Source organism: Microtus oregoni, unplaced genomic scaffold, assembly GCF_018167655.1.
Source record: "Microtus oregoni isolate MIOR12 unplaced genomic scaffold, Mior012 000049F_ref0000343, whole genome shotgun sequence".
NCBI lineage: Eukaryota > Metazoa > Chordata > Mammalia > Rodentia > Cricetidae > Microtus > Microtus oregoni.
The window spans coordinates 7,080,224-7,095,027 of NW_024543223.1; the positions used below are offsets into that span (position 1 = coordinate 7,080,224).

A 14,804-nucleotide genomic window follows, 5' to 3' on the forward strand; every position below is an offset into this window, starting at 1 on the left:
TTAAAGACGTTTCAGACAGGAAATGGGGGCTGCCCCACACTCTTCTCCTTTTAACAAATGCTGTCATTTCTTTTCACTCCAGCCTCACCCACTCATCTGTCAAGAACCAGTTCAGGTGCCTCAGGATGCCTGTCTGCCTATCGTCTTTCAGTATATTCATCCATCCGTCCATCCGTCCATCCATCCATCTGTCATCCTTTGATCTACCCATCCATTCATCCACCCAATAATTCATTTAGCATGCCATCCATCCTTAATTTTTCTATTCACCTTTCCTCCCTTTCCTCCTTTCTTCCCCCCTTCCTTCCATAAATGGTTCTGTGATGGTTAGGCTTTACTTTCAAGTTGATACAACCTAGGATCACCCGAGAAGAGGGAAACTTAGTTGAGAAATTGCCACCATCAGATTGGCCCGTGAGCAAGTCTGTGGGGTGCTGTCTTGATTGAATGATTGATGTGGGAAGGCCCAGCCCACTGTGGGTGGCACCATCCCTAGGTCGGTATCCTGGGATAAACAGGAAAGCTAGCTGGACATAGCATAAGCCATTGAACAAGCCAATAAGTAGCTTCCCTCCATGGTTCCCGACTCTAGGTGTTGGAAGAAGGCTGCTAGTTAGTTCCCAGCTGCTTAGCCCCGAAATAACCACACAGAAACTGTATTAATTAAATCACTTCTTGACCCATTAACCCTAGCTTCTTATTGGGCTAGCTCTTACATTTTCATTTATCCCATTTCTAGTAATCTGTGTATTGCCACGTGGCTGTGGCTTGCTGGTTAATATTCCATCTGGTTCTGGTAGGGCCACATGGCTTTTCTCTGACTCTGCCTCCTTTCTCCCAGCATTCCATTTAGTTTTCCCCACCTAGCTCTGTTCCCCTTTAGCTTGCTATAGGCCAAAGCAGTTTCTTTATTAACCAATGATATTCACAGAATACAGAGGAGAATCCCCCACCACCTAGATTCCTGCCCTGGGTTCCTGGTCTGACTTCCCTCAGTGATAGATTATAACCTGGACGTGTAAGCTGAAGTGAACATTTTCCTCTGTCAAGTTACTTTTGGCCAGTGTTTTATCGCAACAGCAGCTTGGAATCTAGTGGGGCAAGCCACACATTAGCCAGACATGGCTCTAACCCATGTGACACACACTCTCAAAAGGGCCTGGAAAACAGAAAGCAGGTGTGGTATATAGGTTCTTCTGGCAGGTGGCAGAATGTGAAGCTCTCTCAGAGGATGCTGTCAGAGCAAAGTCTGAACCCTGCTGCCAGCTGCAAGAGCCCATGCTTTGCTTCTGCTCAGTGAGCCCCAGCTTCCTTAGAGTGAACTCTTCACCGGGCTTACTCATCTTCTACTTCCCTGTCATAGTAGCTGCCATGGCAGAGGGACCATTAGGGCCATGGCCCTTGGAACCGTCAGCTTGTCCTCAGCATTTCAGGGTTCCAGCAGGCTCCAGCTTCAACTGCACTCTGTTTAACTAGATCCACACTAACTATATTTGGTATTTCCGCATCTGCCTCCTTTCTCTACTTCCTCTGCTGGCTTTCTAGCTTTCACTTAGAGCCTTTGTTCCCCCCAGGTGGTCCTGTCATGTCTTGCTTTAGGAGACTGGGTTCTTCCTATTCTCTGTAAAACTCTCCCTTCTCAAGGAATGGGGTTTAAGGTGCTGCTTGTGGGGAGGGCACCATGGGAACTGTAAATAAACACATGGGAAAAATGGATAGCCTCAAAACTACCAATGGCCAAATCTTAATGCTGAAGGAAGCTACTAGTGAAATGATAACACAATTATGTATCCACAAGGCAGATCCTATAGGTATTTCAAATCAGAATCATGAAGAACATGTCGTAACTTGGGAGATGCTTATGGAAAAATAAAAAGGCATTTCTCTAGTTTGCTACCTCTGGGCTCTACGTAGCCTTCGCCCTCTCCTTTCCCAATACGTTGTGCAGTCCAGCCTTCTTCGGCTTATTTATGGGTTTGAACCTGCCCTACCTAATCCCCCGATGAACTTGGAAGGCCCATTCTTGCCCTCCTGACTCCCATCAACCCTGTGGCTTGTTAAACATCTACATCTCATCCATCAGCCCAGGAGAGCAGACCCAGATGCTCCCATATCCTCTGTCTTTTCAGAGTCTGACCCTGACTGAACTAAAAAAATCAATCAGCCAGCATGTGGCCCATGCAGGCGGTAATGGCACAATGACCGCTATAGAGTTAGAACATCAGAATGTCTGGCCCTGGACTGTTTGTGAGGGGAGGAGAAGTTTTCATCTTTTCATTATCTTTTATTGTGTTTTGAGGATGATTACAATCATATTTAAAAAGTGGCTTAAGAAATTCTTATCTTACAAATGACCTAGTTTCTCTGACTAACTAATGAGTGGAAGTCACGAGGGAGGAGCTAGTGCAGGCAGCAGAGAGTCAGAGAACTCAGTGCAGGAGCACGGAGGCTGCCCTCCCCCACCCAAGTGGAAAGTCATTTCTGAACAAGTTAAAATTGAATATGGTCTGATGGGGGATTGGGTTAAAGGAAGCGGTATTAATCGGGTTAGTGGGAATTGCAAATTATGCTTATAGTTTATTTTAAAAGTCCTTAAAAGGGATTGGGGAGAAGGCTCAGTTGGTAAAATTCTTGCCAAGAAAGCAGAGGACCGGAGTTTGTATCCACAGCACTCACGTAAAAAGCTAGGCATGACAGTGCACCTGTAACCCCAGTGCTGTGGAGGCAGAGACCGGGGGATCCCTGGAATTCACAGGCCAACCAGCCTCGCCTAATTCATGAACTGCAGGTTCAGTGAACAATTCTGTCTCAAGAACTAAAGTGGAGAGTGACTGAGGAATACACCCAGTGTTGACTTAGTCTTCTGCACAGGAATGAGCAATTGTGCACACCCATGCAAACACCGCCCCTCCATGATCTGAACAGAGATGCGTCCTGTTGTAATAAGAGCGGAGGGCTACATTCCTGGCACCCAGCTGCCCACACGGCTAGCTTTAAACCCAAAATAATTACATGGAAACTGTATTCTTTTAAACACTGCCTGGCCCATTAGTTCCAGCCTCTTATTGGCTAGCTCTTACATATTGATCTAACCCATTTCTAATAATCTGTGTAACACCACAAGGTGGCTTACCAGGAAAGATCTTAACCTGTGTCTGTCTGGAGTGGGAGAATCATGGCGACTGCCTGACTTGGCTTCTTTCTCCCAGCATTCTGTTCTGTCTACTCTGCCTACCTAATTTTCTGTCCTATTAAAGGGCCAAGGCAGTTTCTTTATTTAACCAATGAAATTAACACAAAACAGAAGACTCTCCCCCATCAGTGTCCTAAGTTTCTATGGGTAGAGTTATGTGGTAATATTGGGGTTTTGTTTAAATACTCATCAGGAGCTGATGAAACAGCTCAGCGGGTAATGGCATTTGCCACACAAGCCCCACAACCTGAGCTCAATTCCCAGAACCTGTGTAAAGGTGGAAGGGGAGAACCTGTTCCTTTAAGTTGACCTCTGACCTCCACAAGCACACAAATTACATGCAAACACCCCTTCCCTCCCACTATTAATGAAAGTAAAACAAAAAGCTTTTAAAATATACCTCCAAATCGAGAAACATTTGACAGGGGGAAATGCGGCAAGCCAAGGATGGCTGGCCATCAGACAGGGAGGAGCCATGCATGGATCTCAGGGCCTTACCCAGTGCTCTGTCTTCACGTTTTGGAGATATTTGAAGTTTTATATCAAAAGTTAAAGGGGACAGGGTGTGGCGAGGTGGTGCAGTGGCTAAGGGCACTAGCTCTCCTTTCAGAGGACTAGGATTTGATTCCCAGCATCCATGTGGCAGCTGACAACCATCTGTAACTCCAGTTCCAGGGGTCTGATGCCCTCATCTGGCCTCCAAGGGCACTGCATACAGTTGGTGCACAAAATATAAATGCAGGCAAAAGCCTTGTTTTAGTTACTGTTCTATTGCTGGGAAGAGTCTCCACAACTAAGGCAACTTATAGAAGAAAGCATTTAATTGGAAGCTTGCTTATGGTCAGAGGGTACTCCATGGCCACCATAGTGGGGAGTGTGGTAGGCAGGCAGGTAGGCTTGTCTCCAGAGCTCAGTGGTTACATAGTGATGTGCAAGTTGGAGGCAGAGAGAGAGAGAGAGAGAGAGAGAGAGAGAGAGCGAGCTTAGAATGCACTTTTGAAGCCTCAAAGCCCACCCCAGTGACACGCCTTCTCTGGCCAGGCCACACCTCCTAATTTTTCCTGAAACAGTTCCACTCACTAAGGACCAAGCATTCAGATATATGAACCTATGGGGGCCATTCTTTTTCAAACCATCACAACAATGCTCATACACATAAAATATAAATAAATAAATCCTTAAATATCCCAAAAGTTAAAAAAAATATATAGGTCTTTCTCTCACTAGCAATCTAACACATTGCTTTGTCTTTCAGAGTGACCGGCTCCTCATCAGAGGCGGACGCATCATCAACGATGACCAGTCCTTCTACGCCGACGTCTACCTGGAAGATGGACTCATAAAGTGGGTTGGCCAGAGCAGACCCTTTAAGAGCTCAGCCCCTCTAGGCTCCTTGGCCTTACACCCTGTGGAAGGCTGATGTTCTGCCCTGAATCAATCTCCCATGTTTCTGCATGCCAGGCATATAGGGCGGGAGGCCAACTGTGGGTGCAGCACGGGCTGGCATGCATGAAGGCCCTGCACACACCCTACTTTCTGCTTCTTAGATGCTCATCACTCAGTTGTCTGAGGCGGATGCGCAGCTCTTGTTATCATGGGAGTAGCAGCGTGCCTGCAGTATAGGGTAAGGGTGGGACCCATATCCCACCCATAGCATCTGCCTGAAACTTTAGTTCTGTCTTCTACCTGCCAGTTTCTGGGACTGGGCTGAGTGTACCAGAAAAGAGGGGGCTATTGCCTTCCACACAAGAAAAGCCTCCTGGTATTGGAGTTTCCCCTGATGTCCCTGTGGTTTCTGTCCTATTCATGACAACCAAGGATAAGATCTGCTCTAAACTACTGTATCAAAATGTCACAGGTGACTTGAAAGACAGGAGTTTATTTCTACTGGTTCTGGAGACTGGTGGTCATAAACCAAGGTGCCACCAGTGATTGATTTGAGTTCCTTGGCTCTAAATGGCCACTTTATCTATCTATCTATCTATCTATCTATCTATCTATCTATCTATCTATCTATCTGCTATGTTCACAGTTGTTCTGTGTGACATAGAAATAGCTGTCTTGGTAGAAGGATACTGATCTTTATAGACTAGGAATTCACTCTTGGGGCTTCATTTAAACCTCAATATATCCTTAGCAGCTGTGTCAGTATGGAGTGGGTGGTGGCTGGGCTTCCTCATGAACTCTGAGGGACCTATTCAGTCCACAACAACAGATGATCACATCTGTCTCTGAGGCTATGTCGGAGCATTGCTGCTCTCTGCCTTTGATATGGGGTGGCCTGGATTCCTACCCAACTCTTCCCTTGGGGTCTGGATGAGGAGAGAGGGAGGAAAGAGGAAGGTCATCATAGGGCCACCCTGGGCATATGGTACATGAGCAAATGGGTTGGGGAGTGTGGAGAAGATGGGAAAGGTGAGTATTAGGTTGGAAGGTGCCCTGCCAGTAGGACCAGCCTGGGGCCATGTGTGCTTTAGGATTTGGAAGAAGATGGGAGGAGGAGGCTGGTGCCGCACACTGCGGCCCCTGTCTGTGCTCTATGCACTAGAACCCAGTTCGTGAACTTCGGGCAAGGGGCCGGAGGTTGAGAATACACACACAGAGACAGACCAACACACAGACCTTCAAATACTGGTACCAAAAGCCCTTCTCTTTATAGCGCCATGGAGGCTTAAATACACTGCAGTCAATGGCCAACAGGTGAAAATCCCATCCTCTGATCCTCTAGGCTAGGCACAGCTTCTAGTAGCTTCAATTAGAAGGCTCTAGACAGGGAAGAGCAGCTGAAGGTCAGGACTTAATTGGTCCTAGCAGGCTGGAAATGCTGGGGTGCATTAGGAGGGACCACTTATACAAAGTACAGTAAAGAGTGGGGCTCAGTAGTGTGGGCTGGTTACTGCCTTCCTTCTTTCCAGTTCTGGGAACTACAGAGCTAATAGGGAGGTAAGAATGGGCCCTACAATGAGTGCCTTTTGGGTACTTTGGCAAGGTGCTGAGCCACGCAGGCGGGGTTCTGTGGCTCCTCAGGTGAGACACAGTGACCTCACTGGGTTGTGCTGCCTCTGTAGTGGGGGGGGTGGGAGTCATATTTAGATCATTGCCCTTCCATGTTGAACACATACTGGGTACTATGTGATGATTCATATGGTATGAATATGAAATTCAGCTCTGCAGAAGGGGCTCAGTGCTCAGTAGGGCCACTTGTAGCCTTAATGAGTTACATGTCCTCCCGAGGCCCCTTCAGTTTCCACAGGATCCCAAGAGTTTGGAGGGGAGTCTGTGCGCTCAGGTGGGATCTATGGAAAGGAGATGGACAGCTCTCATGACAGCTGCCACAGTTAGGGTTTGGATGTCCCCTTGGCAGGCCTCCACTGCATTACTTGTGGCTATGGGGCAGCCACGTGTGATGCCAGGGTTCCTTAGGAGAACTCAGCTGTTGTGGGCCTGCTTACCTGTTTCTGCTCATTCTAACTCTGTCCGTTCTCACTCGAGAGGCCTGAGGCTTTTGCATTGTACCTGGGTTGAGTGCTTACTGGGACTGGCGTTATGGTCACCATGGCAATACTCTCCTCTCCACTACTGATGTCTTTGTCCACTTTATAAAAGTCAGGGGGCATTTGGAGCATCTGGATTTGGCTTTTCAAGTAAATTTGCTGCCACCTGGATTTAGTGATGCCATCCCAGTGATGACTTTGGAAGCGGCTGAGCTCTCATCCTGCTCTGGTGGACACTGTCTCTGGTTGCCTTGACATTTCCACAGGGGCCAGGCTGCTAGTTGCTGTGGTTGCCCTTCCCAGACCTGTTGTGAGATTCCCTCCTGGGCTCCTATCTCAAGCAGAGACCAGATTGCAGGACAGCATAGCACACTTGGCCATGTTGGTCCAGACCTCTGGGAAGCTAAGAGTCCCTCTGGAAAGTTATCATTTGCCAGAAGCCTTGCAGTAGCCCTGGAAGCTTTCCTGCCTGTTTAAAACTGTACTCCGATTTCTTGACTAAGGTGAGGGTGCTGTGCCCAGTCCATGTAATGCCATCCCACAGCCCAGCGCTGCGACACACAGATTGATTTGTTCAGCTAGATTCCCAGGTCTGGGTACAGTAGGGCAGGTGCCTCTAAAAAGGCTTCTCTTGGCCATTGATACTATCTTGATCCCGTGTCATCACAGGCTTATTCCTCTGTGTGCTTTATTGTCCTAATGTTTTTGTAAAAAGGTGAATTGTCTTATTTTGTTTTTGAGATTTATAATTAAATTTCTCCCTTTCCTCCCTCCAAACCCTCCAATATATCCCTCCTTGACTGCTTTCAAATTCATCGCCTCTTTTCTCATGAATTGTTATTACCTGAGGATATGTATACTTATATACATATATATTCCCAAACATAACCTGCTTAGTCTTTACAATGCTACTTGTATGTATGTTGTCAGGGCTGGCCATTTGGTATGTGATAACCAGTTGATGTACGTTTCCCTGGGGACACTATGTCTCCTACTCTCAGCGTTCCTTAGTTGTCTGTAGTTTTTTGTGTAGAGTTGAGTCCTCATGGACTTTTTTCTGTCCCCCTTCGGCATGTCAGTGGCTGTCATCCTTGTTCCTCTCATGTTTGGACAGTCACGTCAGGGAGACTTTACAGGTGCAGCCTCTGACATTACTAGGAGACACAGCCTCAGAAGAAAGTCTCCCATCCTCTGGCTCTTATGATCTTTCCACCCCCTCTTCTGCAGCGTTTCCTGCTCCTTGAGTGAGGGAGTATTTTATAGATGCGACCTGGGACTGAGCTCCACAGCTCTGTATTTTGATTGGTTGTGGCTCTGTCATGGTCTCTATCTGTTGTAAAGAGATGTGTCTTAGATGAGGGTTGAGAACTACACTTGCCTGTGGGTATGAGGACAAATGTTTGGGTTGTTTTTAGGGGTTATGCTGGTTTAGTAGTGACTTGAGGTTCTCCTCCAAGATCCAGGACTCCACTAGCTCTGGATGGTTGGCTTGGTTTTCAGTCCCAGACATGGTCTCCCTCTTTTGGGCAGTTCTTAAGTCCACTTAGAGAGCTGTTGTTTACCACTGAGGTCTGCCATTCTAATCACAGATACAGTTCATAGGTGTCACAGTTGTGTAGGGCTGTTGGCTGTCTTCCTCCTGATGTCTTATTATAGAAACTCTAGTTCTTGTGGATTAGGCTTCACCCTCGTGACCTATTTTACCTCTGTGAAGACCCTGTCCCTACTACAGTCATATTCTGAATTTATGGGGTTAAAGTTTCAACATAAGAATGTTAGGGGGACACATTTCAGTACCTACCAGTGTCTGTGAAGTCTTGTGGGACTGATAGGACCTATCATTGCCTCACTCAGTGGCTCTTTCTGTATTCTTTAGGGGGCTGTCAAGAAGACAAAGTACCCTAGGCCTGACTACTTTGTAGAGAGGCTGGTTTCTTCTCAGCTTTGCCATCTCACGTCCTGGAGTCTTCTAGATAGCTTAGCCAAGCGACCAGCCCTGTGGTGCTTCTGGATTTAGCCTAGGCTGCTGTCAAATGCTACAGCAGACTCTAAGCCCTGGGGGTGCTGTATCCGAGTTCTCCTTCTCAGACCAGTGCCCTGTGTCAGCCTGGGTGGGAAACATGGACTCAGAGGAGTTGACACTGTACAGTTGGCCGCCATACTTGGTTTTCTTTTTAAAAACTAAAGATTTCTCTGTTATTTGCCTCTAGACAAATAGGAGAGAACCTGATTGTTCCTGGTGGGGTGAAAACCATCGAGGCCAATGGACGAATGGTCATTCCTGGGGGCATCGATGTCAACACTTACCTGCAGAAGCCCTGCCAGGGCATGACCTCAGCTGATGACTTCTTCCAGGGCACCAAAGCAGCACTGGCGGGTGGAACCACAATGATCAGTGAGTGGCACTGTCCCTGGCCTTAGGGACGTGGGCGGTGAGCTTTCCCCTCGCCGTTCGTACACACTGGTGTTTGATCCACCAAACCCTGTAATCAGAGTTCTCTGTAAACTCCTCACCACACCCCTGTCACAATCAATATAGGTCAGTGCTGTGTGTGTCTCCTGTACAGCACAAAAGAGTTCAGATATATGGCCATTAAACTTTTAAAAGTTACTTTACTCTGTATCAAGGTGAAATTGTTACCAATGTGGCATAGTCAGGTTGGGTGTTTGCAGGTTCTTAGCCTCCTATGCAAGGAACTGAAACAAAAGTTCCCATAGGTTTGCAAATGTAGCAAAGACATGTGATTCAACTCATAGCCAGAACAGGTCAGAATACACTGCAGGAGACATGAAGAAGACATGCAGGAACCCCATTATTTTTATGGGGATCCGAGGAGTTTTGTTACTAAGAGCCATAGTGAGGGTGGTTCTGTTTTGATTGATAGATTAGGTCACATAATTATTTTTCTACTGTAATATCCCTTCCCATAATGCATCTGAGTCTAATCATATACACTCTCAAGTATGCAGAGACATAAGGTGGTAAATAGGAGATTCTCCCCAAAAGTTCCCTTTGAGAACACAGTTTGCCTTACTGTACAAGCACCCCAAACCAGTTCAAGTTGGCTAGCTTTTTCTGGTGTCCTACCTGGGCATGAAGAGAGCATGATTCAATAGAACCTAAGATTGATGGTTGTTAGGGAAAGGAAAAAAACTATTCCATTGTTCAGAGAGGGGTGTGCATGAAGCTCGATACATCTGGAGTTCTGAGGGGCTAACAGGTTGCTAGGTGCATTGTTCAGAGTGTGGTGTGTGTGCTTAATATGTGCAGGTGAGGGTCTCAGGTTGCCAAGTACATTATTATTTAAACAGGGGTGTGCCCAAGCCAAGTGGAGTCCCAGGTTGCTAAACTCTTCCCTATGTTTGCTTCCCTAAAAATGAATAGTGAATTATGGATTTCACTGCTCAGGATGAGATGAAAGTCTGCATTTAGAGTCTTAGAAATGAGCAAATTTAAAAGTGTCAAGTCTTTTTCTCAGCTTTGCTGGACCACACTGGTTCAAATGTATGCTTGGTATCTTTCTGAGAGAGAGAGAGAGAGAGAGAGAGAGAGAGAGAGAGAGAAGAGAGAAAAGAGGTAAAAGTCCTCCCAATGCGTGACAGTGGCCTTTCTGATCCTAGAAGTGTAGCAGATTTTGATCTGGGGGTATGCTGGACAGAGGGAGTGTCATTTAAAGAATGCTTTGGATCATAGGGAGATCAAGCTAAACACAAACAATGTTCTGAACAACTTTCTGAAGTGTGAATTTGGCTGAAGTTACAACAGAAGGTGGAAGAGACTCACAGAGCAAAGTGATTTATTTGCCTGTGGTTACACAGCTAGAAAGTGGTTATATTAGTTGTAGCTGTATCAGTGTTGTTACAATAATGCTATTCTAATGCTACATAATGAACAAGCTCTGGATTCTTTTGTTATACATTGTTATCACCAAGTACCTCAACTCAGTGGTCCTGTGACTCAGGATTGAGAGACTCCTGAATCACACACTCCTGGTAAATGGCATCATGGTATAAACACCATGTAAGTCTGGAGGAGATCACAAGGTAGAACTCACTGTCTAGTAAAGACATCAACTCACGGAGTGAACCCAATATCAGTGCTTTCTATGGGCACAAACATAGTGTTCCAGTCATCTTCCATTAGGTCCTACCTCTTGAAAGTTTCAGCATTGGAACCCCAGGGACCCAGCTTCAGTTGCATGAGTACTTGACAGACCCACTCAAATCACATCTCTAGTGAATCTCAAACACTGTTTACTCTTCTGCATTTATATGTGTGGCCAGGAGGGAAGTGCTGTGGTGGCCACTCCAGGCTGTGGCTGGATCAGGGCACTGAGGCACTCCCCTTCTGGAATGCAGGCAGACTTATTGCACTCTACTCAAGACCCATGCCAGTAAGCCGGATGGGCCTGGGAGATCCCCAACTTCCTCTTGCAGCAGCATCCCTTTTCTTGCTCTGGCTCCCACCACATTGGCTGAACTCAGTCACAGGGCCAGGCCTAACCTCCCTGAAGTACTGTCTGCCTCAGTGAGCCAGGGAAGCAGTGGAGTGGCCAGGAAGCCTCCCAGTTTATTGCAGCCCCCCTGGACCTGGGACTACCATTCGACCTGCTTTAACTTGGATCCTGTTGTGATGACGTTTTCTTTAAAAAGACAATATTCATTTGTTAAGCACTTCAATTCCAAGCAGCTCATTTTTGAGCTCCCCAGCCTTACTTATCCCTGCAGAGCATACAAGAGGCAACTACCAACAGAGTCACCTGTCTGAACCACCAGAACCAGGAGGGTATGGCTTGCCTGATAAGACAACTCAAGTCTTTCTTTTTTTCTAATGAATAGTTCATGGACCCAAGCAAGGAAATACTGAATCAATGCAAGCCTGAAACCCAGCAGGGCAAGCTCCGATTCCTGTTGTTCCATGTCTGATGTCAAAGGGCTTAGATAACTTTTCTGCCTGCAGCATGCTTCTCTTGATTGGGCTGGTTCCTTGGCAGATATTCTGTGGCTAAGGCATGGCCAACATCTTGAGGCCTCTCAGAACTGCAATGTAGGCACCACGCATGCCACACACCCGACCTCAGTGGCTCTCCTGAACCTCAGAGGAAGGGTTCAGGACCCCTTTACTTCTGTATACTTCATAACTCAAGCCAAAGTCACATGGACAGCACTGCTAAGTTCAGCTGCCAACTTGGGGTAAACCTTGGCCCCCTTAGATCACATTTGCAACAGTTTAAAATTGTTTTTTGCTTTTTAAACCCATTAGTCCTTTCCCCAAGTTGAAAGCTTAGTAGAAAGGTCTTACACTGAGGGCATCCCTTCCTTTATTCCAGTTCAGATCAGGCTTCTCCCTAACTTCCTTATCTCTTTCAGTATCAGCCTTGGATCCAACATCAAATTTCTTGGTGCTATTTTTCCTCTTCATCCTGAGAGCTCAGGTCTTTTTTTTTCTATTAATTAATTTTTAAAATATGATCTTTTCTCTTTATATACCTATCCCAGTTCCCACTCCCTCCTCTCCTCTCACTCCCCCCACATTCTCCCCACCCCATTCCCATCCATTCCTCAGAGAGGGTGGTGAGGCCTTTCATGGAGAGTCAACAAAGTCTGTCACAACACTTGAGACAAGACCAAGGCCTCCCCTCCCCATCTAGGTTGAGCAAGATATTTCTTCAAAAACAATGGGCTCCAAAAATCCACTTCAAGCACTAGGGATAAATCCTGGTCTCATTGCCAGTGTCCCCACAGACTGCCCAAGTCACACAGCTATCACCCACATTCAGAGGGCCTAGTTTGGTTCTGTGCAGGTTCCTTTGCTATCAGTCCAGAGTCAGTGTGAGAGCTTGTTTCTTGATTAGGAGCAGCAGGCAGAGAGCACACTGGGAAAGGCAGGGGTTTCTTGAAACCTTAAATCCTACTCCTAGTTACATTCCTCCCCCAACAGGCCACACCTCTTCAAGTTCCCTAAACAGTCACCAAGTGGGGAACATGTAATCAAATGCCTGAGATTTATGGATGTAGTTGTTTACCATTTAAACCACTAGAGAGGTGATGGTGGGAATATGTTGATGGTTGTGGGTTATGATTATGGCATTGGTTATGGTGATGGTGGCAGTAGTGGGGGGTGATGATGATGATGATAGGAGGGTGGTCATATGGTGATATTGATGGGAATGATGGTGGTAGTGTTGATGGATGATTGTGGCAATGATGATAATCTTGATGAGTTGGGAGTGGGGGTGATGGCCACTGTTGGAAGAGCTTGGGATCTAAGCATCCTGACACATGTCTCTCTGCCCCAGTTGACCATGTTGTTCCTGAGCCTGGGTCCAGCCTGTTGACTTCCTTTGAGAAGTGGCACGAAGCAGCAGACACCAAGTCCTGCTGTGACTATTCCCTCCACGTGGACATCACAAGCTGGTACGATGGTGTTCGGGAGGAGCTGGAGGTGCTGGTGCAGGACAAAGGTCAGTGAAAGCCTAGAATGGGCTGTAGAATCCTTTGACTGTCTTCTGTGAGCCCAACTTAGAGCCACACACTTCTGTTGAGTGATGGAATGACATGCTCCCTCTTCAGGGAGTCTGTCCTGTACTCCTTCAAGCTTTGAGAAAGCATTCCTTCCCAACAGAATAAGCCTTGTCTCCATCGCCCGACATGGGAGGCCTTTGCTGGTCTAGCCTTACTCTTTCTGAAGCTTGAGACCATGGCTGCAATCCCCTGCCACCTGCCTCACTGCTAGCCTCTGCCCAAGTCATTTTCTCCATAGGAATGTCCCTTTTCTTCCTGTCAAATGCTCTTTCTCAAAACCCAGATCAGCAGAGCCCTTTCTCCTTAGCCTGTCAGAATTGTTTTAGCCCTTAAATACCTGAAAGTTGACTCTGGCCTTGTGGGGCACAACCTTTCCATTACTCTTCGATTCTAGAACACTGGTTGTCTGTCTGGCTCTGTGAATGACTTTCATGACCATACATCTCTGTATCCCATTCAGGCTCACACCAGGTGACCCCACCCATGGCAGACATGTTCAACCGTTCATTGCATTGCATGGAAATGGGTCAGACAGAGACAGAAGGGAAGTGAAGACTGGTAACAGGATGGAACAAGTCAGGTCATGAGTGGTCAGTTCAGAGAGAACCTTCCAGAGAGGAAGTACCTGTCCTTCAGGGGATTCAAGGGGTGCTGGGATACACCTTTAATGTTTCCAATACAGTCTGTGTTTTCTCATTATGAGAGTATCATTGTTTCTAATACATTAAGACCAGAAAAGCAAACATCTTCCCCTCTGCTTCTGCTTCCGATTGCAATGTGACATTAGCTAAGCATTACTGCCTTCAATTTCCTGTCTATGTCAGCAACTTTTCCCCTTAAGCGGTATACAGTCACTGTAATTTGGAATCTTTCTTTTCACTTAATGTTTTATGAGTGACATTGCCCTCCACGAGTAACTCTTTAATAGCATTGCTTATGAAATGCAAGGGCTAATTTGCGCAACTGTTTTCTTTTTAGTGGGCTTTTAGGTTTCTTGTTTGTTTTATTATACATTGCATTTTGGTGAGCATCTCCATACAAAACCTTTAGTTTGCAATTTTTATAATTTCCTTAGATGCTGAAAATGAAATTATAATGTTTTCTATAATGTTTTCTGGGACCTTGGCTCTTATGGCCAATTGATTTCTTGAAAGATGCTCCCATCCATTCAGGCATAGCCCACATCAGAGTCCCTGGCTCCTGAATTTACACCACCGGGTGCCACTGCATTTGTGGTGCCCTTGCTAATCTCAAGCCAGGGTGTCATTGTGGCTTTTATCACACTTTTTGAATCACTAATTATGCTCGCTTTTTGTGTGGGTTTTTCCCTGTGTGACTATCCGATTGCCCCCTTAACTCTTATCACGGATTCCCTGTGTCTGTGCGTGCCCTGCTGGGAGAACAGCACAGTTCCTCCGTGATGGCTGCTCTGACCCTTACTGCACATGTAGTCATCTTAGGGGAACCTGCCATTGTGATCTCACTGTCCCCACCTAGCTCTGTGGTTTGAGTCCGTTTCTGTGTACCTAGCAACTCGTGTGTGTCTGTGAGGAGAAGGGATATGGGGAGGGCAGGGGAGTAAACAATAGAGC

General features: G+C 46.6%; 1 protein-coding gene across 2 annotated transcripts in view; it reads left to right on the forward strand.

Annotated features, from left to right (window-relative positions):
- The window catches only part of Crmp1 (collapsin response mediator protein 1), a 53,794-nt gene that overhangs the window by 20,566 nt on the left and 18,424 nt on the right, over positions 1-14,804 (forward strand). For both annotated transcript variants that reach the window (XM_041636544.1, XM_041636545.1), the window contains exons 2-4: positions 4,449-4,537; positions 8,898-9,082; positions 12,987-13,151. In XM_041636544.1, the coding sequence (XP_041492478.1) occupies positions 4,449-4,537; positions 8,898-9,082; positions 12,987-13,151 (439 nt within the window). The remainder of the gene's footprint in view (positions 1-4,448; positions 4,538-8,897; positions 9,083-12,986; positions 13,152-14,804) is intronic.